Here is a 24,701-nt window from a genome sequence, read left to right as displayed (position 1 = left end):
ATCTGTCAAATCAAAGTTTCTTGGTAAAGATGGGTCAGTTACTGTGGAAAAAGTTTTAACCACAAGATGAATCTAATACCAAGAAAGTGAAGTGCATACAAATAAGTTCCCTCACACAAATAAGGTGAAATTGCAGACAAATAGCAGTGGTTTGAGTGTTAAACTACATTTTAAGAAAATTAAGATTCTTTTTAAAGAAAAACACCAAACATTAGAAACCCAGGAAATTCAGAGTTATGGTTGCACTTCTCTAACATGACATCCATCCTACCTTAACTCTGCTTCCATAGAGATGCCAGATTACTGACTTCCTTTTTTTGCATGTTGGGTATAAAAAAGTACACAAACAAGGAATGTAACTTTTTTGTATAGTCCATGCTGATTTACATCCTCATTTTCTTACCATCCTAGACAGTTCACACAGAATTTTGGTATACATACATTGTGTTTTGATTTCCTGCCTATAGATAAGTATTCTAGTTTGTTTCTAATTTATAATTTTGATGCAAATATATTAAAAATAATGAAATGGGTAAGCCTGATTTGCCCCTCTAATTTGGGGAGCAAAGTATAAGGAGCAGAAATGGAAATAAAGAACTCCAAAAATATTTTAAAAACATAAGTCATCTTTCTTCATGTCCATTAATTAATTGTGACCATATTTTTGTATCCTATTACTATCAGTGAAATTTGACTGCTGGAATGTATCCCACTACAGTGTGTCCAACAGTATTAGCTATGGTCTAGCTCTAAAGGTACCTCTGAAGTTTGCTTTGAGTAAAAACAAAGTACATTGTATTGGTTTGTTTGGGATGACCTTGTTATAAGTTGGCCCTCTATCCCATTGTGTGGTCACCAGTCTGTTACAACTGGACCCAATCCCTGCAGTCTGGGTGCTTCCAAGCCAAATTGATCTGGGTGGAGTCTAGTCAGTGATTCTAGCTTTGGGACTACCTGTTCAGGCCTCTTGTTTGATACCCTTCTTTGGGACATAGGGCAATGCCATCCAGCTGCCCTAGACCCCAAAAATCAGTGTCAGAGACGTCCCAAGCCCCCCATTTCCCATTGTCTACATGGGCTCCATCTAGGCCGTAGGCACCTGTGGCTTCTAGTTTAATCCCTTCAGAGCCAACATGGCAGGCAAGCAAGAACCAGAGGCTTAGCAAAGAAATATTTTACTCACATAACTTTACTCTTGAACACTTGAGTTACAAATCTTTGAAAACAAGTCTTAGGTTGCACCGTCCCCTTTTTTCTGATTCAGAAGTTTGTCAGCAATTCAGATTAGACAGAGTGCTTCCTGTTAGCCCTTCTTACATGCGGTGAGGGTTGTGCCCCTTTAACCCCTGCCTGCACAGAGCAGCCCGCTCTTAAGTAGATCTCTGTTTCTCTGCCATGTACTCCACAGAGAATCTCCAGCCCCACTCCAGTTTTGCTTGCTCCACCCCACTTGTAGGGCACTGAATAAAAAAAGTCCTTTATTCCATGGGGATTGCAGGGTTGACTGTTCCTTAGTGATAGGCCTTCAACAACGTGTTAAGAACCTTTGCCTAGAAGGGCAGCAGTCTGAGAACTGGAATAGTTTAGACATGTTCAGTATACAGTACAAAATGGAATTCATAATTTGACAAAGACATATCCCATTCTGTCACAGACCTAACCAAATGTGTTCAATTTCTAGGAAACAGTAGATGAAAGACTATTAAACAGTTATGATTTTTGCATGTAAGGGCCTTCCTGAGCTCATTCACAAGCTCTCATTTTCTCTGTATATTCAAGATCCCCCTGAAGGCCTGCATCTGTGGTGATAGCTGAGAAACTTGCTGGCTGACAATGCCATGTTTGACAAATAACTTAGCTACAACATGTATTTTATTTTATACATGTACAGATGTTGCTCCCCTTCTCCTATCCAATCTCTGTTACTTCCCTTGTCTATCCTTAGCTTGTGGGTTACTTGGACACAGTTCTGGGTTCTTCTCTGATTAGAAAGCAATGGTGTCACTGGAAATAAGTAAAACATGGGAGCAAGTATCAGAGGGGTAGCCGTGTTAGTTTGAATCTGTAAAAAGCAACAGAGAGTCCTGTGGCACCTTTAAGACTAAGAGAAGTATTGGGAGCATAAGCTTTCGTGGGTAAGAACCTCACTTCTTCAGATGCAAGAAGAAGTGAGGTTCTTACCCACGAAAGCTTATGCTCCCAATACTTCTGTTAGTCTTAAAGGTGCCACAGGACCCTCTGTTGCATAAAACATGGGAAAAATCATTGCACTGATCAGAACTTAACAGTAGCAAGAAAAGTTAAAGTTAAAAGCAAACATGAATGTTCAAAAGCTAGTTGAGACCAGAAGGAAAATGCAGCTCAGCAAAATTAACTGCACTTCTTTCTAGGGCAACCTGCAAGGAGAACAGAACAAACGTGGGACAGGCAAAGGATTAATACACCAGGGAAGCTGATAACCAGAGTAATAGCTAGAACCTTGGGGAATGAGACAGCTGGAATCGCGGGAAGCCGCTGGACCCACTCCAGCAAGCCAGGTAGCACCTGCTCACAGGCGAAGCTGGCAGTGAGTGGCCCAGCACGGCCTCGGGGCTCAGAGCAGAGCTAGAAGGCAAAGGGATTTTCCTGACTCGTGCGGAGGGGGCGCCCCGCCTCGGCGGGATTCCCGCGGGTTTCCTCTTCTGCTCTCAGCTCGCCCTGCAGTGACCCCGTAAGCCCCAGGGGCAGCTTAGCCCCGCTGGAGCGGGCAGTGCCCGAACAGGGAGTTCCTTCCTGCGCGCCTGTCACACTCGCCTAAGAGCTGCGCAGCCACTGGGCGCGGGGAAGACCCGGGCAGGACCCCGGCCACACCAGGCGTGTGTCGGGTGCGTGCCCTTGTCCCTGGGCTCGAGCGAGGGGGGCTGGTGCCTGTGGCCCTGACACCCCGACCGTGCTCAAGCTGCCATACAGGGGACAAGGTGGTGAGCAGCCCCCGGCTGCCCCCTCCTCCCCTTCTTTCTGGCCCGTCGGGATCGGCCAGCCTCCGCCGCCGGCCGGCTCCGGACCGCTGCTGGTTTTGGCGCCAAGCGGGAGGCGGCGCTGCTGCGGTCGTGCCCGGTACTGCCTGCCCCGCCGCCGCCCTGCCTGAGCTGGGCACAAGGCGCGAGAGAGACGAGCCGGGGCGCGGGCTCTATTGCCAGGCTGGGGCGGGGATCCCGGCTGGGCGGCGCTGCTGGGCCAGGCCCCGGGGGGTGGGGGGAAGAGTAGCGCGGAGCCTCCTCCTGGGCTGTTCTTCCCCGGCCGGACGGAGAGCGGCACTGTGTCCCCGCGGCGCGGCGCACGCTCCGCCTGAGCCGCCCCCTCTCACCCCCGCTCCTGCCGCCGCCGAGCAGCCTCCTCCCCCCACCTCTCCCCGGGCAGGAGCCGCCGCCGCCGCACCGCGGAGCAAGGAGGCAGCGGGAGCAGCCAGGGCGCCGGCCGGCCGGCGGTGGCGGAGCAGCAGCACCCACCCGGCACGGAGGCTACTCAATGCTGCACCTTCCGGAGCTGCATGAGGTAAAGGCGGCTCCGGGTCCCGCTTCCCTCCTCCCCGCCCCGCGGCAGCACTGGGGGAGGGGGGCTCTTTGTAGGCTTCGCAGAGCTAGTTGGGTGAGGGGCTCCGGGGCGGGGAGGGGGGCTGGGGCTGTGGGCACCTGAAGTTGAAGGAACAAATGTAAAGTGGAGAGTGGCCTGGTCCCCTCCTGGGGGGGCTGCCCCCCTCTCCGGGGGGAGGTAGGGGCCAGGTGTGGGGCTCAGCACTTAGCTGCGCGGGGCTGGCTGGCCGGCAGCGGGGTTTTGTTTAGTATCCCAGCCACCTCCTTCCTTCCCCCCCTCTCCTGTTGGTCTCTTTGCCTCCTGATAGTTTTGAGGCCTAACTGCTTAGGCCTCGTCTCCCAGATCTGAGGCTTCTGTGACGGCCCCAGAGACACGCTGAGGCCAGGATTTGGCCCTCCCCGACCCCCCTTGGGCTATAATGGGCCTTAAACTTGGGGCATCCTTTGATCTGGGTTAAAATTTCATTGTAAAATATGAGGCTGCAAACTAATAATGTTGGGCTGGAGAAGCCCCGCACTGAAAGGAGGCGCTGGAGGAGGCTGGAAAGGCAGGAGTTTGGGGGAGAGAGGTGGCTTTGTGAGGGGCGTCAGTGAAGCCCTCCCGAAGGGGTGGGGGTGCAGGATTTTTGCCCTCATGATATTAAGTGGGGCCTTCTGTGAATTGAGGTTTAGAAATGGAAAAAGAGGGCTGAAAGTCGTCTCTGTTCCGCTGAACTTTTGTTTTCTGACCGATAGAGGCCGGTAGAGGACTGTGGAGAAGGAAAGTTTATAACCAGTGGCACCAGGATGGACTTTCCTGCTACCCAACCAAAACCTCCTGCCGATGGCAAGATCATCTACTATCCTCCCGGAGTAAAGGAGATCACAGACAAAATTACTAACGATGAGGTGGTCAAACGGTTGAAGGTAAGTGTTGCTTCTCCTCACCTCTCAGCATTTGCCCCTTTAAGCACTACCCAAACTAAACAAACATTTTCATCTCGGCCTTGGGAGCTCCAGAGTTTTTTTTATGTAGTTGAGATGCATATCACTTACCTCCAGATCCTCCTGGCAAAATTTGTATTATTTCTTTTTCAAAGGTTTATGATTTACTTTTATCACTTTGGTACCATATTGCCATGTCTGCTTTTATACATTCACCTAAAGTGGTGAGGGGTTGAATCATCAGTTTACTAATTTGTGTGTTTTGTAAGCTAATATTTTAATTTGGCATGAAATAAATTAAACTTCCCACAAGGGGTCAGAAGTGGAATTGCAAATATGGATTACAGGAAGCTAAATTTGTTTTTAAATGTGACGATTATTGAGAGTTCCAGGGTTTTGAAAGATACGTCATAGTCCAAGCACGGCATGATGGGAGTTGATTATATTACACACAAGTAATTGTAGTTTAGAAAGCTGGCTATTATTGATTATAAAGTTACTTGTCATTAATTTATAGCACGTTACAAACGTAGAAGCTGTATTTCTAGAGTTTCACGACCAGACTTATGCTTCTTTGTGCACACACTGCTGCTGAATTATATAAAGATTATGAAGTTTTGTGTTCAGACTATTCAGGGCTTGTCTACACTTGAGGGTTAATTCAGATCAAGATAGCATGTGGATTTAGAGTGAAATGGCTGTTCTGGAATAATGTCATGTGTAGATAAGCCCATAGTGTAAATAAAGTCACAAAGTTTTTAAACTTTCATAAGTAAGAGGGATTGTCACAAGTATTTTTCTCTCCCTTTTTTTTGTTTCTTGTTTTGTGGACTCTGAGGTGTACAGATGGCTTTAAATCAATTTTTTTCAAGTGCAGAACATACAAATTTGCCTTGTTAACTTTTGAGCCATGGCATATTATTTTTAAATGTATGCTAAATATAGAGGATAAAGTCAGGTATTGATTAAATATCTGGGTCACTCAATTGGAAGTGTTGTGGTCTTTGGGCCAGAGAGTTGAAGATTCAAGTCTTAAGCTAGGATTTGGGTCCATGCTCAGGATGGATGGTATACTATGTAGTACTAGAAGGTTTCTGGCTGTCTAATTTGATTATATGGCGCCCATCACTGTAGTAGCTGGGTGTCTCACAAGTATTGAAAAACAGAACTAACAAATTATTCTTTAATCCTGTAGAAGAAGTAACTTGATTAGTTTTATAGTAGAGGAATATTTTTTCACATCAGTATACATTTAAAAAATATATTTAAGAAATAAGTTTTGCATTTAATTCTGGAAGTTGCAAAGCCTGTGGTTATCTCTTGCATAAGTGAGTTCCATAGTGTGGTTCCATCTCTTGTGAAAGCTCTATCTCTTGCACTCATGAGCCTCACCAAAAGTTAATTTTTTTCATTGTTCCAGTGGAACATAATTGTGGGGGTCATGATTGTAGAGGAAATGTCTCCGGACTGGCTCTGGCTAACTATATTTTGTTTGTTAGGACAGAGATCTTGAATTGGAGTCTATAGAGAATGGGGAGCTAGTGTAGTGTGGAGAACATGGGTAAAGTGCCATTCCTAGATAATTGTAATATCAAGTCTGGAAGTCATGAATGTATAGATTACTGTGGCCAAGTCTATGTATGATGAGATATGGCATAATTTTCTGGAAGAAGGTGTTTTTCTCCCCTTTTCTGTAAGAAAGCATGCTCTTTTAAAAACAAACATAAACTTATTTCCAATGGAGTTTTAAAAAGTTAGTTTGTAGGTTTTGAAAAAACAAACCTTTACAATTTAAAAGCAGCAAAGAGTCCTGTGGCACCTTATAGACTAACAGACGTATTGGAGCATGAGCTTTCGTGGGTGAATACCCACTTCGTCGGATGCATCCGACGAAGTGGGCATTCACCCACGAAAGCTCATGTTCTAATACGTCTGTTAGTCTATAAGGTGCCACAGGACTCTTTGCTGCTTTTACAGATCCAGACTGACACAGCTACCCCTCTGATACTTTACAATTTAGGCATAAATTAACCTGACAGTATACCTTGACGCTGAGGTCTCTGCTAGTCTCTGGTGGCTGCCCATGAGTAAACTAAAAATGCCATGGCTGTCTTTGGAAAAATTAGAGTATGACTTTGTGTTTTGGCCATCTTTGGGCCTGTCCACACAGTTTTTAATTCTAGTCTAACCGGTGAAAGCCACAGTCAACTTAACTGGTTACAAAACCATTATTTGATTTGTCTGTACAGCTTTCTGCAATCAAAACTGAATTTTGTCATCTAGACCTAATACTTGTAATAATGTGCTTTTATTATTACTAATACTATTTATTTATTTATTTATTTATTATTGCAGCTTGGGTAATTCTGGGAACTTATGTTGGTGCCATGGTTGGAGGTGTGTCCATACTGCAGAACTGTGTGCCTAATTGGTTAAACTAAAGAGTGTGCCACACTAGATAGCTAGCAGGTGGTGGACAGTTAAGATTCATATGTTAACCATGTACTGTGTGGATACAAACTGTGTTTTAAGCCAGATGTGCCTCTAACTGGTTAAAGACACTGTAAAAAGTTGCTATACCTCTACCCCGATATAACACGACCCGATATAACACAAATTTGAATATAATGCGGTAAAGCAGCGCTCCGGGGAGGCGGGGCTGCATGCTCTGGTGGATCAAAGCAAGTTTCACCAATAACGCGGTAAGATTTTTTTGGCTCCCGAGGACAGCGTTATATTGGGGTAGAGGTGTATCTACCAACAAGTTCCAGAGTTAAGTGAATTATCCCAAATAAAAATGTCAGTTTACCTACACTGTCACTACACGATCAGTATTTAATTCTTTACTTTGTAAAGTGCTTTGGGATAACTTAAGCATGGAAGTCGTTTTATAAATTCACATTTGGCTCTGTTGTAGATTAACTTATTAAAATAGCTTTTTAAATTGTCCATAGTTAAATAAGAACATAAGACTTGTCATACTGGGTCAGACCAATAGTTCGTCTAGTCAAGCATCCTGTCTTCTGACAGTGGTCAATGCCAGATTGTTCAGAGGGAATGAATAGAACAGTGCAATTATCAAATGATCCCCTCCTGTCCAGTCCCAGCTTCTCACAGGCAGCGGTTTAGGGACACCTGGAGCATAGGATTGCATCCCTGACTATCTTGGCTGATAGCCACTGATGGATTGTCCTTCATGAACTTATCTAATTCTTTTTTGAGCCCAGTTATAGTTTTGGCTTTCACAACATCCCCTGGTAATAAATTCACAGGTTGACTGGGCATTGTGTGAAGAAGCATTTACTTATGCTTATTTTAAACCTGTTGCCTGTTAATTTCATTGGGTGAACCCTGGTTCTTGTGTTATGTGAAGGGGTATATTAACACTTCCTTATTCACTTTCTCCATACCGTTCACGATTATAGCCCTCTATCATATCTTTCCTTAGTCGTCATTTTTCTAAATTAAACAGTCCCAGTCTTTTTAATCTCTTCTCATATGGAAGCTACTGCATATCCCTGGTAATATTTGTTGCCCATCTCTGAACCTTTTCTGATTCTAATGCATCTTGTTTTGGGATGGGGCAACCAGAACTGCATGCAGTATTTAAGGTGTTGGCATACCGTGGATTTATATAGTAACATTATGATATTTACTGTTTTATCATCTATCCCTTTTTAATGGTACCTAACATTCTGTTGGCTTTTTTGACTGCCATTGCTCATTGAGAAGACGTATTCAGAGAAGTATCCACTATGGCTCCAAGATTTTTCTTGAGTGGTAACAGCTAATTTAGATCCCATCATTTTGTACTTTTAGATTTGGGATTATTTTTTCCAATATGCATTACTTCGCACTTATCAACATTGCCTTTCATCTGCCATTTTGTTGTCCAGTCACCCAGTTTTGTGAGATTGCTTTGTAACTCTTCGCAGTCAGCTTTGGACTTAACTATCTTAAGTGATTTTGTATCATCTGCAAACTTTTCCACCTCACTGTTCACCCCCTTTTCCAGATAATTTATGAATTTGTTGAACAGCACCTGTCCTAGTAAAGTAGCGTGACCAGATAGCAAGTGTGAAAAATCAGGACCGGGAGTGGGGGAAAATAGATGCCTGTATAAGAAAAAAACCCAACTATCGGGACTGTCCCTATAAAATCAAGACATTTGGTCACCCTATAGTAAAGATCCCTGGGGGACACAACTATTTATCTCTCTCCATTTATTCCTACATTTTGTTTCCTATCTTTTACCCAGTTATTAGAAGACCGTCTCTCTTATGTCATGACTGCTTACTTTGCTTAAGGGCCTTTGGTGTCGGATCTTGTCAAAGGCTTTCTGAAAGTCCAAGTATGTTATATCAGCTTGTCCACTCTTTTGTTGATACTATTAAAGAATTCTAAGAGATAGCTGAGGCATGATTTCCCTTTATAAAGCCATGTTGACTCTTCCCCAACATATGTTCATCTGTGTCTCTGATAATTCTGTTCTGTTCTATCATTTCAAACAGTTTGCCTGGTACTAAAGGTAGGATTAGTGGGGTATAATTGCCGGGATCGCCTCTGGAGCTTTTATAAAAAGTTGGCGTCTCATTAGTTATCAGCCGGTGATCTGATATAGAGGCTGATTTAAGCAATAAGTTACATACCAGAGTTAGTGGTTCTGGAATTTCATATTTGAGTTTTTTCAGAACTCTTGGGTGCTTTATTACTGTTTAATTTATCACTTTTGTTCCAAAACCTCCTCTATTGACACCTCAATCTGGAACAGTGTGCTGGGCATAGTGGGTCTGGGGGGGCTCTGGTCATCAGGAGTTGGGGGGGTGTTGGGCAGGGGGCTCTGTGGCATGGGCCCGCCCCCCCGAGGGGAAGGGGCATGCTGGCATCACAGGGCCACTGTACGTCTGGCAACTGCCGGTTTGTAAATAGTGCCCTCACACTGGGCTGGGCGGAGCGGGGCCACCCCTGTCATGCCATGCCCCTGGCTGGCCCCTCGGTCTGGGGACTGACCTCCCTGCGCTATTCTCCATTGCCTCAATGGGGGCCCACAAATATGTTTGGCGACAGGCCCACAAAAGGTTATCTGGCCCTGAGTATAGGGTGAGAGTAAAGCTCAGAGCTGGGAAATTGAGAGTTACAGGCTGGCTCACCCTTTAGGGGCTGTAGGAACCACGCCTGGGGGAGAGTCAAAGAGCAGGAGTCAAAGAGTGGGTGGATGGGAATAGTCTGTATGTTTACAGAAGTGTGTCAGCCTGGGTGCTTGAGGTGAGGGAATGAAGTGGGGCTGTGATGGTCACAGGAACCCCTAATGTGATTGAGCAGAGGGAGGAAATAAAGCCAGAGTTGGTTGCTGGGACCAAAATGTGGGGAAGCCCAGAGAATTGCAGGGTTGTATTAGTTTTCAGGAGAAGGGGACAGACACTAAGGCTGCAGTGAAAGTGGATGTTGCAGTCATGGCAGCACCTCTTATGTCTGCCACTATGTGCAGTACAGCACTGGGAGGAGAGGAGACACTTACTGAATGAGGGAGGCAACCTAGTGACCGAGGATGTGGAAAAAGCTAATGTACTTAATGATTTTTTTGCCTCTGTCTTCACACACAAGGTCAGCTCCCAGATTGCTGCACTGGGCAGTACAGCATGGGGAGAAGGTGACCAACCCTCTGTGGAGAAAGAAGTGGTTCGGGACTATTTAGAAAAACTGGACGTGCACAAGTCCATGGGGCCGGATGCGCTGCATCCGAGGGTGCTAAAGGAGTTGGCGGGTGAGATTGCAGAGCCATTAGCCATTATTTTTGAAAACTCATGGCGATCGGGGGAGGTCCCAGATGACTGGAAAAAGGCTAATGTAGTGCCCATCTTTAAAAAAGGGAAGAAGGAGGATCCGGGGAACTACAGGCCAGTCAGCCTCACCTCAGTCCCTGGAAAAATCATGGAGCAGGTCCTCAAGGAATCAATTATGAAACATTTAGAGGAGAGAAAAGTGATCAGGAACAGTCAGCATGGATTCACGAAGGGGAAGTCGTGCCTGACTAACCTGATTGCCTTCTATGATGAGATAACTGGCTCTGTGGATGAGGGGAGAGCAGTGGATGTGTTATTCCTTGACTTTAGCAAAGCTTTTGATACGGTCTCCCACAGTATTCTTGCCGCCAAGTTAAAGAAGTATGGGCTGGATGAATGGACTGTAAGGTGGATAGAAAGCTGGCTAGATCGTCGGGCTCAATGGGTAGTGATCAATGGCTCCATGTCTAGTTGGCAGCCGGTTTCAAGCGGAGTGCCCCAAGGGTCGGTCCTGGGGCCGGTTTTGTTTAATATCTTTATTAATGATCTGGAGGATGGTGTGGACTGCACTCTCAGCAAGTTTGCAGATGACACTAAACTAGGAGGTGTGGTAGATACACTAGAGGGTAGGGATCGGATACAGAGGGACCTAGACAAATTAGAGGATTGGGCCGAAAAAAACCTGATGAGGTTCAACAAGGACAAGTGCAGTGTCCTGCACTTAGGACGGAAGAATCCCATGCACTGCTACAGACTAGGGACCGAATGGCTAGGTAGCAGTTCTGCAGAAAAGGACCTAGGGGTCACATTGGACGAGAAGCTGGATATGAGTCAACAGTATGCTCTTGTTGCCAAGAAGGCTAACGGCATTTTGGGCTGTATAAGTAGGGGCATTGCCAGCAGATCGAGGGACGTGATCGTTCCCCTTTATTCGACATTGGTGAGGCCTCATCTGGAATACTGTGTCCAGTTTTGGGCCCCACACTACAAGAAGGATGTGGAAAAATTGGAAAGAGTGCAGCGGAGGGCAACAAAAATGATTAGGGGTCTGGAGCACATGACTTATGAGGAGAGGCTGAGGGAACTGGGATTGTTTAGTCTCCAGAAGAGAAGAATGAGGGGGGATTTGATAGCAGCCTTCAACTACCTGAAGGGGGGTTCCAAAGAGGATGGAGCTCGGCTGTTCTCAGTGGTGGCAGATGACAGAACAAGGAGCAATGGTCTCAAGTTGCAGTGGGGGAGGTCCAGGTTGGATATCAGGAAAAGCTATTTCACTAGGAGGGTGGTGAAACACTGGAATGCGTTACCTAGGGAGGTGGTGGAGTCTCCTTCCTTGGAGGTTTTTAAGGCCCGGCTTGACAAAGCCCTGGCTGGGATGATTTAGCTGGGAATTGGTCCTGCTTTGAGCAGGGGGTTGGACTAGATGACCTCTTGAGGTCCCTTCCAACTCTGATATTCTATGATTCTATGATTTTATGATTTGCCACATAAAAAGAATGGCTAAGATTTGGGGATCTCTCTCACATCCTTTGCAGTGAATACTGATGCAGAAAATTCATTTAGCTTCTATGGAACAACCTTGTCTTCCTTGAGTGTTCCTTTAGCACTGTGATTGTCCAGTGGCACCCCACTGATTGTTCATCAGGCTTTCTGCTTCTGTTTTGCTTAAAAAAAATGATTTGCTGTTAGTTTGTGTGTCTTTTGCTCGTTGCTCTTCAAATTCTTTTTGGCCTGCCTAATTATACTTTTACACTTGACTTGCCAGAGTTTATGCACATTTTTATTTTCCTTGGTAGGATTTGACTTCCAGTTTTCAAAGGATGCCTCTTTGCCTCTAACCACGTCTTTTATTCGGCTGTTTAGCCATAGTGGCCTTTTTTTGGTCTTCTTACTATTTGTTTTTTATTTGGGGTATACATTTAGTTGGAGTCTATATTATGGTGTTTTTAAATAGTTACCATGCAGCTTGCAGGCATTTCACCTTTGTAACTGTTCCTTTTAATTTCTTTTTAACTAGCTTCCTCATTTTTTGTAGTTTCCCTTTTTGAAGTTAAGTGCTATTATGGTATTTTCCCCCCTACAAGTTTGTTAAATTTAATTATGTTATGGTCGCTGTTACCAAGCAGTTCAGCTATATTACTTCTTGGACCAGATCCTGTGCACCACTTAGCACTAATATTGCCAAATGTCTTTTCAAAGTCCATACTTGGTTATTCTTGGCAATGTAAACAAAAATCTCTGATATAACTTCACCAGTCACATGGGAAAACTTTAATATATTTACATATAAATTGATATAATTACCATCAATATTATTCACTAGTAACTTAATGATAGACTTACTTATAATTTTGACTTAATAATGGCATTTTAACAAATGTTTACATAATGAGCGGTGCAAAACTGTCTGAGGTCGTCATGCTTTATGTATCTTCTGTACCACTCCTTACCATTATCTACCTGTTGAATTATTTTTAGTAAAAAGAGAGCAAGAAATGTGACCAGCTCAGACGCAGTTTTGCTCATTCACTATGCAGTTTGGGAAGTTTAAGTTTATGACAAGGCTGGGGGCTGGGGGGAGGAAAGGCACTTTGCAGTGTTTGTTTTTATGTAGAGCCATTAATGTAAACAGTACTGTATAGTACCACCTACTATACAGTACTGTTTACACTAATGGCTCTATATAAAATGTACCAAATGTCTAACAGGTCCCTGCCTCAAGAGATTTAGTCAGAGGCTCAGTAGGTACCATACAGTACAGAAAAATTATAAAACAGTAAAAGTGCATTATATACTGAATACTTAATGGAATTGGTAGAGGGTTTTTTGAAGGAAAGGAGAGAGGGGAATACGTTTTCAGAGTACAAATTTAAACAAATCCTTGCAACGTACTTTTTGAGGTAGGTTTACAAACCTATTTTATATGTGACAATGGAGATCTGTAGAGATTAAGACTTGTCTCAGGCCATGTAACTGTGTGACAGAGATGAGATTAGAATTTTGAAGTTTTTTTTCTCTCCCTTGTGATCAGTTAATTCAGGGGTCGGCAACGTTTGAGGAGTGGTGTGCCGAGTCTTCATTTATTCACTCTAATTTAAGATTTCGCGTGCCAGTAATACATATTAATGTTTTTAGAAGGTCTCTTTCTATAAGTCTATAATATAGAACTAAACTATTGTTGTATGTAAAGCAAATAAGGTTTTTTAAATGTTTAAGAAGCTTCATTTAAAATTAAATTAAAATGCAGAGCCCCCCGAACCGGTGGCCAGGATCCGGGCAGTGTGAGTGTCACTGAAAATCAGCTCGTGTGCCGCCTTTGGCACGCATGCCATAGGTTGCCTACTCCTGAGTTAATTAGACACTACTTTCCTTTATGTAAGGAAGACAGGTGCTGGCTCAGTGTTTACTGTGATGGTTCCTTCATTTTGGAACTCACTATTTTATCATTGCCTTCTCTAGGACCTGGTCCATTAGTACCTGGATTAGTTAGCATTTGCAGCATATTTGAAAGTTGCTTTTCCCCAGGATTTTGGTTAGGGCATGGGCTGACGGCTGGAGGAGTTTGGATAGACTTTATTTATCCACATATTAGCTGATAGATCTTTGTGTCGACATAGGATGAGCAGTTCCTTTCCCCTTTCCTGCTTGCTTGTATTGTCTAGTTTTATATTATGAGCTCCTTGGAGCAGGGCTTTTGTTCTGTTTGGAATGTGCTATTGGAAATCATTACTTTTAATAATACAATATGTTTTATATTGTGTGTTAATTTATGGAATGGGTGCTTTGAGCAAAGGAAGAGGCTCTCTAAAAGTCTCTAAACATATGGAAGTAGTCATGTTGAGAGTACCTGAAGAATATGAATTGGTGTGTTATCTATGGAGAGAATCCGGTAACTGGTTTTGGACATTAATGTGTTGGAGATTTTTTTGTGTGTGCTTGCTTTTTGAGAAAAATGTATCTGTATTAAGTACCTTAATTGATAATTGTAGCCAACTAGTACTTAATAATGCTGTTTTTCCAATAACATAACTGAAATTCCAGGTCTTATCAGTATTTTCATGACTTAGGGCCCCAATCCTGCAAACACTTACTTCTATCCTTAACTTTATGCAATGAGTAGTCTTGTTGAGGTTGGTGGGATTAAAAATTGTAAAATTAAGCACATGCTTAAGTGTTAGCAAGATTTGAGGCTTACAGGAAAAGAGTAGCCTGGTTATTATAGAGATCCATAGATAATTATTCTAGACTTCAAAAACTTTGATTAATTGTACTTATAGTTGCAGTAAAGTTGCACTGGCAAACTGAGTTTGCAAATGTTCTTGAGCTATTGTTGGGTACACAAGCCTAGGGCCAAATTCCTATTTTTTAGTTTACTCCGTCTAATTCTTTCAGTTAGTTTTACAGTTGTAACAATCAAGTTTCTCATTAACTAGGACAGATCACTAGTCAGTGTATAAGAAATCATGGTCTGGCTTTCTTTTTATTAAAACAACAAGAGCAAAACAGAATGCAAGTATGTATGTTTTGCAAGCTCTCTGACTACTAATCCTAAAGCATTCACCTTATGTAGGCTTCCAACTCACCCAAATATTATTGGTCCATTGTAAAATAAAGGAATAAAGTACTTCATTTTTGACCACAGTAATTTTCTTATTCTAAGTGCAGCAGCTACTAATGGCAAACTCACATCTCCAGCATTACTGTGATGGTCTCCTGGCAACAAGAGGGTAAGTTTATTAAAACAAGAGGGTCCCCAATGATCGAATGTGTGCCTCAGCCCTGGTGTAGTTTGCCTAGTTTTATGGTCAGTCTAGTCAATAACCCCTTATAGTACTTTGCCTTAGGCATTATTTAATAGACACTATTCAAGGCCTACCCTGAATAAAGAATTATTAATTTTCTCATGGACTTTTCTATGGTGCTCCCTGCTATGGAATTGGAGTGTTTCGCAAACACACATGAATTAATCTTCATAACACCCCTTTGTGAAGTGAGGAGATGTACTATCCCTATTTTACAGATGGGGACCTGAAGCATGGAGAGATTAAGGTCAGAAGTGCTAATTCATTTTGGGTGCCCAATTTGAGATGCCTAGGACCTGTTTTTTAACGGTACTAAGCATTGTGTATATCACTTAATATGGTCAAAGTACAGCTCCCATTGACTTCAGTTACAGCTGTGAGTGCTCAGCACTCCTGGAAATCAGTCCCCAGGGTCTCAAGTTGGGCACCTAGAAAATAAGGAACACACAATTAATGATCATCTGTGAAAAGTTTTTAGTTTTAAGTGACTTGACTATCATCATTACATTGGAATTGTGTCACAGGGATAGAATCTAGTTCTTCAGGGCAGCATTCAACTGCCTTAACCATGAGGCCATTTTTTCTCTTACTGCTTTATTCACTGCACACCTTAATATAAATATAAATATAATGGAGATATCCTATCTCCTAGAACTGGAAGGGACCTTGAAAGGTCATCAAGTCCAGCCCCCTGCCTTCACTAGCAGGACCAAGTACTGATTTTGCCCCAGTTCCCCAAGTGGCCCCCTCAAGGATTAAACTCACAACCCTGGGTTTAGGGAGAGGAAAGATGGTCCAATGATTAGGGTGTTTGGGAAACCTGGGTTAAATTCTTAGAAACCTTGCACTTTTGGGGGTCCTCTGCTCAGTGTCCCCTTCTAATTTTTAATCTTTCACCTTCATTCCTATTCCTTTTTTCTCATTTGTTGTCCCAAGAAATCATTTGTGGCTTGGGCTCAGTGGTCCCTCCCCCTTGGCTGAATGGTATAGGAAAGGTAGACTGGAAACTTCTGTTGTGCCTGTCTCATAACATAAGAACAAGGGGACATTTGATAAATTAAAACGTGGGAAATTCAAAACTGATATTTTTTTCATACAGTATATAATTAAACTGTGGAGCTTGCTGCCACAGGAAATCATTGAGGCCAAGGTCTTAACAAGATTCTAAAAGGGATTGGACTTTTATATGGCGTATCAATAGTTTTCATAATTAATTACAATAAGTTTTGTGAAAGAGATATTAAACCTTGTGCTTTAGGGCTTAAGCCAACCACCAACTATTTGAGATCAGGATTAGAGCTAATGTTGTGTGCGTGTGCACCTAGGGGTGCAGATATCCCACATCTGCCTATTCCTGGGTTCTTGTACCTTCGTCTGAATCATTTGGACTAGAACCTAGATGACCTAGGGTATGATCTAGAATCACAGTTCTTACATTCCTAATGCATTTGTTCCAAACTTGTGCATCGGAAACCTTTATGCCAGCACATACCAATTTGTATCTTACTTTGTATAAGATTAAACGTTAGTTTTTTTTTTTTTTTTTTGTATTGGGATAATGCCTAGAGCACTGGTCTCCAACCTTTTAATGCCCAAGATCACTTTTTGAATATAAGGGCAACCCAGGATCTACCCTGCCTCTTCTCCAAAGCCCTGCCCTGCTAACTTCATTCTCCCCTCTCTCCGTCGCTCGCTTTCCCCCACCCTCAGTCACTTTCACTGGGCCAGGGTAGGGGTTTGGGAGGGGGTACGGGCCCTGGGCTGGGGCCAAGGGGTTCACAGTGTGTGTGGGGGCTCTGGGCTGAGCCTGGAGCAGGGGTTTGGGGGGGATGTGGGGTGCAAGCTCTAGGAGGGAGTTGGGTGCAGGAGGGGGCTCCGGGATGAGGCAGAGTGTTGGGGTGCAGTAGGGGGTATAGGGTGCTGGCTCTGGGAGCGGGCTCCAGGCTGGGGCAGAGTGTTGGGATGCAGGACGGGGTACAGGATGCTGGCTCTGGGAGGGGCTGGGGGTTGGGGCCTGGCGGGAGGCCACACAGGACTTACCTCCGATGGCTCCTGGTCGGCGGCAGGCGCAGTGAGGCTAAGGCAGGCTCCCTGCCTACCCCGGCCCCACACCGCTCCCGGAAAGAGCCAACGCCCCACTGCGGCCCCTAGGGGAGAGTGGGGGACACGTGGTTCTGCGTGTTGACCCTCTCTGCAAGCACCGCCCCTGCAGCTCTCCAGACCAATGGGAGCTGTGGGGGTGGTGCTTGCAGGCAGGAGCAGAGTGTGGAGGGAGACCCTTGCCCCCCTGGGGCCGTGCTGGCCACTTCCAGGAGAGCTGTGGGGGCGGGGTAAGCAAGGAGTCTGCTGTAGCGGCAACCACGTTACACCGCCAGAGATCACGATTGACTGAGAGATCCTCTAGGATCGACCAGTCGATTGCTATCAACCGGTTGGTGACCATTGGCCTTGAGGCTTCAGCTGAGATCAGATCCACATTGTATAAGATTACAAACACATGGTAAAAGACAGTCCCTGCCCAGAAGAGTTTACAATCTAAAAAGACAAGGCAGATGAATGGTGGGAGAAGCTTTCCTGGGGACACTGGAAACAGCCTCTGAGTCATGGCTGAGGTGGCTCTTTAGCAGTGGTCACCAACTGGTCGATCCTAAAGGATCTCCCAGTTGATTGCGATCTCTGGTGGTGTTGCCTACCCTGGCCCCACGCCGCGGCCAGTGTGGCTCGGGGGGTGTGGGGGTGTAGGAGTCTGCCCCTGCGCACTGCTCCTGTCTGCAAGCACCGCCCCCGCCCCTCCCATTGGCTGGGAATGGGGAGCTGTGGCCAATGGGAGCTGCGGGGATGGTGCTTGCAGAGAGGGGCAGCGCCATCTGCCCCCTGCCCCCTTTCCCCAGGGGCCGCAGGAGCGCATTGGCCCCTTTCGGGAGTGGCGTGGGGCTGAGGTAGGCAGGGAGCCTACCTTAGCAGCAGCCATGCTACGCTGCTGACTGGGAGACACCGGAGATAAATGCTGCCCAGTGGGAGGCCGCACCCCAGCCCTGAGCCCCCTCCCAGAGCCAGCACCCAAACCCCCTCCTGCACTCTTGCCCCAGCCCTGACCCTCCCCCCCCCCCCCGAGCCAGCACCCTGTACCCATTCTTGTACCCCAACACTGCCCCAGCCCGGAGCCCCCTCCTGCACTCCCTCCCAGAGCTTGCATCCCTCATCCCCTCCTGCACCCCAACCCCCTGTCCCAGGTTCAGCCTCCCACACTGTGAACCCCTTGGCCCCAGCCCTGAGCCCGCACCCCCGCCTGAACCCCTACCCCAGTCCGGTGAAAGTTTGTGAGGGTGAGTGAGAGTGAGCGATGGGGGCGGGGGGGTTGTGTGGGGCGGGGCCTCAGGGAAGGGGTGGGGTAGATCCTGGGTTGCCCTTAAATTCAAAAAGTGATCTAGCCTGTGAAAGGAATAATTGGAGTTTTAAGCTGCAAGCAAGTGCAGTTTGCTTTTAGGAATCTCTACAATCTGCCTAAAACAACATTTAGGGTGAGAATTTGCTACACATATCCAATTTCTTTAGTATATTAAGCTTAGATTGCATGTTTGTTTTATTTGCTAGGTAATCTGCTTTCATCTGTTTGCTAGCCCTTATAATCACTTAAAATCTATCTTTTGTAGTAATAAACTTGTTTTTGTCTAAAACCAGTATGTGGAAATCATAACTTGGGGTAGAAAGCTGTGTATATTCCTTTCCACATTGAGGGAGGGGGCGAATTTCATGAGCTTACTCTGCATAGTTCTCTGTAATGTAATTTTGGGTTTATACTCCACAGGGGGGTGTGCACTTGAGTAACTGGGCAGTTCCTAAACTGAGCCTTCCCATGCAGAGCTGTTCTCAACATCTGTGTGTATTGCTACAGCTGGATTTGTGCTGGCAAAGTGCAATCTGAAGCCTGGGGAAGGGCTTGACAGGCTGCATAGCAGTACCGTGTGAAGGGAACCCAAGCTGATGGGTCAGGTGGGCTCAGTGGTACCCCACTCCCAAATGGCACCCGGGGCGGGGAGAGGGACTTGCCACAAGAAGTTTTATTCCCATTTTACGGATGGAAAAGTGGGGCACAGAGAAGTTGAGGATCACACAGGAGATCTGTGGCAGAGCAGGTTTTGAACCCAGATCTCTTGAGTCTTAGTAGCATCTCTTAATCACATGGCCAATCTCCTTCAAATCTGGAAGACTTTATCCTGTCAGATTCAAAGTATTTTAAAATAAAAATTTGGGCCTAAGTCCATGATGTACCACTAAATTTCAAGAGTTAGAACACATGGTGGATTAAAGATCTGTAAAACATAATATACTTAAAACTTCACATGTTCAAAGTGCTATATAAACATTAATCCTCACAACATTCCTGTGATACATGGTGGTATATTGGTACCAGGATATTAGAGAGAGAAGTTAGGTGAGGTAATATCTTTTATGGGGCCAACTTCTGTTGGTGAAAGAGACAATCTTTTGAGCTTACTCAGAGCTCTTCTTCAGGTCTGGAAAACATATGCAGAATGTCATAGCTAAGTACAAGGTGGAACAGATAGTTTAGCAAGTTCTCTCTCGGTATTTGGGGGAAAGTCTACAACCTTATCCTCCAGGAACCTATCCCAGGGACTTTATACATGTTTCCCAAGATACACAAATCAGGGAACCCAGACAGACCTATCATATTTGGTCATGGCACTCTTACTGAAGGAATTATCAGGGTTTATAGAAAACTATCCTCAAACCACTTACCACTCAAAGGGCCAGCTTCCTTCATGACACAACAGATTTCCTCCAGAAACTCCACAACATTAACAACCTCCCTCAGAACACCATCTTGAATCATTCCATGTAGTTTTATCCCCATAATGTCACGTATGCTTCTCCTTCCACCAGAAAGCAAAATCTAGTTTTTAAATGAGCGGTAGGTACAAAATAGTTAACAGATGATTAGTTCACAATGGGTACTGAAGCCTTCTTAGTATTTAAAGAAACCAAACTTTGGTCCAGACTCTAACCGATGTAAACATTCTTAGGCCTGGTCTACACTAGGAGGTTATGTCAAATTTAGCAGTGCTAATTCGAATTAACCCTGCACCCGTCCACACAACGAAGCTGTTTATTTCGACATAGAGGTCTCTTTAAATCGATTTCTGTACTCCTCCCTGACGAGAGGAGTAGCGCTAAATTCGGCATGGCCATGTCGAATTAGGGTTAGTGTGGACGGAATTCGACGCTAATAGCTCCAGGAGCTATCCCACAGTGCACCACTCTGTTGACGCTCTGGACAGCAGTCCGAGCTCGGATGCTCTGACCAGCCACACAGGAAAAGCCCTGGGAAAATTTGAATTCCTTTTCCTGTCTGGCCAGTTTGAATCTCATTTCCTGTTTGGACATTGTGGCGAGCTCAGCAGCACTGGCAACGATGCAGAGCTCTCCAGCAGAGGTGACCATGCAATCGCAGAATAGAAAGAGGGCCCCAGCATGGACTGATCGGGAAGTTTTGGATCTGATCGCTGTGTGGGGCAATGAGTCTGTGCTTTCGGAGCTCCGATCGAAAAGATGGAATGCGAAGATCTACGAGAAGATCTCAAAAGCCATGACGGAGAGAAGATCCAGCCGGGATGCAATGCAGTGCCGCGTGAAAATCAAGGAGCTGAGACAAGCGTACCAGAAGACCAAAGAGTCAAACGGATGCTCCGGATCCCAGCCCCAGACATGCCATTTCTACGAGGCACTGCATTCCATTCTAGGTGCGGCCGCCACCACTACCCCACCACTGTCCGTGGACTCTGACGTTGGGGTATTGTCGACGGCCACTTCCTCGGAACTGTTCGTGGACGGGGAAGATGAGGAAGGAGATGAGGAGGACAAGGCAGTCAACAGTGCTTTCAACGCTGATTTCCCCGACAGCCAGGATCTCTTCATCACCCTCACGGAGATCCCCTACCAACCTTCCCAAGGCGGTAACCCGGACCGTGAATCAGGGGAAACACCAGTAGGTAAGTGTTTTAAACATTTATTTTCAATAGAATAGGCATGGTATGTTAGCAGTGGGTTTTTAATGATTAGTTTGCCCTAGGTGCTTAACTTTTTAGTCCTTGCCAGTGCAGCTACTGGAAAAGTCTGTTAACATGTCTGGGGATAGAGTAGAAATCCTCCAGGGACATCTCCATGAAGCTCTCCTGGAAGTAATGTGAAAGCCTGTGCATCAGGTTCCTGGGGAGAGTAGCCTTATTGCCTTCTCCATGGTAGGAAACTTTTCTGCGCCAAGCTAGCAGCCGGTACTCCGGTATCATTGCCTGGCAAAGCATGGCGGCATATGGCCCTGGTGTTTGCTGGCATTCATGCAGCATGCGGTCTTTCTCTGCCTCCGTAATTCTCATCAGAGTGATATCACTCATGGTGACCTGCTTTGAATTAGTGGAATTTTAGTATGGGGACTGATTGCCTGTTCCTTTAAATAACTGTAACCGGCGGATTACTGCCATGCGGTGGAGGCGGGGAGGCGAACCGTTCCTGCTGAGTGGTTCGCTGGCAGCATGCAGGGATCTTTCCTGAGGACAGCCACGACGGGGGTGGGACAGGGGCAGAGTTCATGCCGGCTGGATCGCCGGCAGCAGGAACTGGCCAAAGCTCGGAGCATTGCTTGGAACGTGAAAGGAAAGCACTGCTGTAAATTAAGCTTTAAGCAGCCAAAAGTCTATGGTTTACCATGGCCGCCTGCTAGCAGGATTCCGGTGTCCGGCCCCTCTTGTGTGATCTGTACAGCAAGACCCCAGGCACTCAAGGTGAAGACAGAGAATTCGACCTTGTACTAAGTGCACATGTGATAGGTACTGTGCATGGTCTTGTTCACAGAGAGAGTCTATATTCATTGTTTGCAAAAATGTATCTTTTTGAGGAATTCACTCCCTTTTTCCCATCCCACAGCTGCGAGCGTCTTCAGAGCTACCCCGGCATCCCTCTCCCAGAGGCTGGCGCAGATCAGGCGGCGAAAGAAGAGGACACGGGACGAGATGTTCTCAAAACTTATGGTCTGTTCCCGAGCCGAGGCGGCACAGCAGACCCAGTGGAGGGAGAACATGTCACAATACCAGCGATCGCACAGCGAAAGGGAGGACAGGTAGCAGCAGGAAGACCAGCAGGTGACTCAAATGCTGCTTGGACTAATGAGGGAGCAAACGGACACGCTCCGGCACCTTGTAGGTGTTCTGCAAGACGGGAGGCAGGAGGACAGAGCCCCCCTGCATTCTATCTCTAACCGCCCTCCCCCGCCACAAAGTCCCATCCCCCCCCCCCCCCAACCAAAGTCCCAAGAAGGAGGGGCAGCAGGGGCCGTGAAAACAGTCACTCCACCCCCGCAGACTGCTCAAATTGCAGAAGGCTCTCATTCCCAAAGATTTGATACATCCTTTCCTTCCCTCCAAATGCACCTCACCCAAGCCCCCGTCCCAGTTTCATCCCCTAACTGTGTAGTTCTTAATAAAAAATACGTTTCTGTTAATTACTGTTTCCGTCATGTTCTTTTAGAGGAGAGTGTGTTTGAAGGGGGGGAAGGGGGTTGGTAATTGGAGAGCACAGTCACCTTTACCAGGGTACAGACACGGTTCAGCAGAAGGTCACACACACATTGCAGTCACTAGGCACCCTGGTCAGTCTGGGAGGTGGTTTTCATGTTCTGTCTGTGTGGGGGGGGGGGCTATGTGAGTTTGTGGCGGGGGGAGGGTGGTTACAGATCTTATGCAGCGGTCCTTAGCCTGGATGACAAAGCCACGCAGCAAGGGATCTGTAACTGCCCTCCCCCGCCACAAAGTCACATAGCCCACACACACAGAGTCCCGAAAAGGAGGGGTGGCAGGCTCCGTTGAAACAACCAGTCCACCACTGCGGACCGCTCTAGGAGCAGGAGCCTGTCATTCCTCGAGTTTACAAGCGTCCTTTCCATCACTACACCCGCTCTCCACCACAGTCTGCGTCCAGTTTCATCCCTTTACCGTGAAATCCTTAAAGAAAACGGTGTTAATGAACAAAGTTTCATTTATTTTATTTTTAAAGGTGTGTTGGAAGGGGGGGAAGGGGGTTGGTAATTGGAGAGGATAGTCAACATTAACTGGGTAAAGAAACGGGTGCAGGTTCAGCTTCTGTTTAAACAAACGTAATAGTCACAGGTTACCCTGCTCACTCTGTAACCTAGCTTTCAAAGCTTCCCGGATGCATAGCGTGTCCCGCTGGGCTCTTCTAATCGCCTGGGTGTCTGGTTCGGCGAAATCAGCAGCCAGGTGATTTGCCTCAACCTCCCACCCCGCCATAAATGTCTCCCCCTTGCTCTCACAGAGATTGTGGAGCACACAGCAAGCTGCAATAACAATGGGGATATTGGTTTCGCTGAGATCAGAGTGAGTCAGTAAGCTTCTCCATTTCCCCTTCAGACGTCCAAAAGTACACTCAACCACCATTCTGCACTTGCTCAGCCGGTAGTTGAAGAGTTTTTTCACTGTCCAGGGCGCCCGTATAGGGCTTCACGAGCCAGGGCATTAGCGGGTAGGCTGGGTCCCCGAGGATGACTGTAGGCATCTCCACATCCCCAACAGTTATTTTGTGGTCCGGGAAGTATATACCTTCCTGCAGCTGTCTAAACAGACCAGAGTTCCTGAAAACGTGAGCGTCATGAACCTTGCCCGGCCATCCGACATTGATGTTGGTAAAACGTCCCCTATGGTCCACCAGTGCTTGCAGCACCATTGAAAAGTAGCCCTTTCGGTTAATGTACTGGCTGGCCTGGTGGTCCGGTCCCAGGATAGGGATGAGAGTTCCATCTATAGCCCCACTGCAGTTTGGGAATCCCATCGCAGCGAAATCATCTATGATGATCTGCACTTTTCCCAGGGTCACTACCTTTGAGAGCAGTAGCTCAACGATTGCGTTGGCTACTTGTATCACAGCAACCCCCACGGTAGATTTGCCCACTCCAAATTGATTGGTGACTGACCGGTAGCTGTCTGGCGTTGCAAGCTTCCAGAGGGCTATGGCCACTCGCTTCTGGACAGTCAGGGCTGCTCGCATCCGGGTGTCCTTGCGCTTCAGGGCAGGGAACAGCAACTCACAAAGTTCCAGGAAAGTTCCCTTACGCATCCGAAAGTTTCGCAGCCACTGTGATTCATCCCAGACCCGCAGCACTAGGCAGTCCCACCAGTCCGTGCTTGTTTCCCGGGCCCAGAATCGCCGTTCCACAGCATCAACATGACCCATTGCCACCATGATGTCCACGGCGCGGGGTCCCGAGCTTTGTGAGAGGTCTGTGCCCCTCTCAGACTTAATGTCCTCACCGCGCTGCCGTAGCCTCCTCGCCCGATTTCTCAGCATCTGCCTCTGAAAAAGGTGCATGATAAGGCGCGAGGTGTTGACAACGGCCATAACTGCAGTGATGATCGCAGCGGGATCCATGCTCGCGGTGCTATGGCGTCCGCGCTGTCACTCACCAGAAAAGTGCGCGAACTGATTGCCCGCCAGCACTTTCACGGAGGGAGGGCGGGAGTGAGGGTTGAATGATGACAGTTACCCAAAACCACCCTTGACACACTTTTTTGCCCCAGCAGGCATTGGGGGCT

The 24,701-nt window shown here is 46.3% G+C and overlaps 1 protein-coding gene across 3 annotated transcripts in view; it reads left to right on the top strand.

The window, feature by feature from the left end:
- The first annotated feature begins 3,322 nt into the window (after positions 1–3,322).
- Positions 3,323–24,701, top strand: part of PDS5A (PDS5 cohesin associated factor A) — a 170,230-nt gene continuing 148,851 nt past the window's right edge. For 2 of the 3 annotated variants that reach the window (XM_054030065.1, XM_054030067.1), the window contains exons 1-2: positions 3,323–3,534; positions 4,308–4,478. In XM_054030065.1, coding sequence (XP_053886040.1) covers positions 3,508–3,534; positions 4,308–4,478 — 198 coding nt within the window. In that variant the 5' untranslated portion in view covers positions 3,323–3,507. The other variant, XM_054030066.1, reaches the window with a different exon arrangement.

The sequence above is a fragment of the Malaclemys terrapin genome, chromosome 5 (genome assembly GCF_027887155.1).
Source record: "Malaclemys terrapin pileata isolate rMalTer1 chromosome 5, rMalTer1.hap1, whole genome shotgun sequence".
Lineage (NCBI taxonomy): Eukaryota > Metazoa > Chordata > Testudines > Emydidae > Malaclemys > Malaclemys terrapin.
This window is presented reverse-complemented; position numbering and strand designations above follow the sequence as displayed.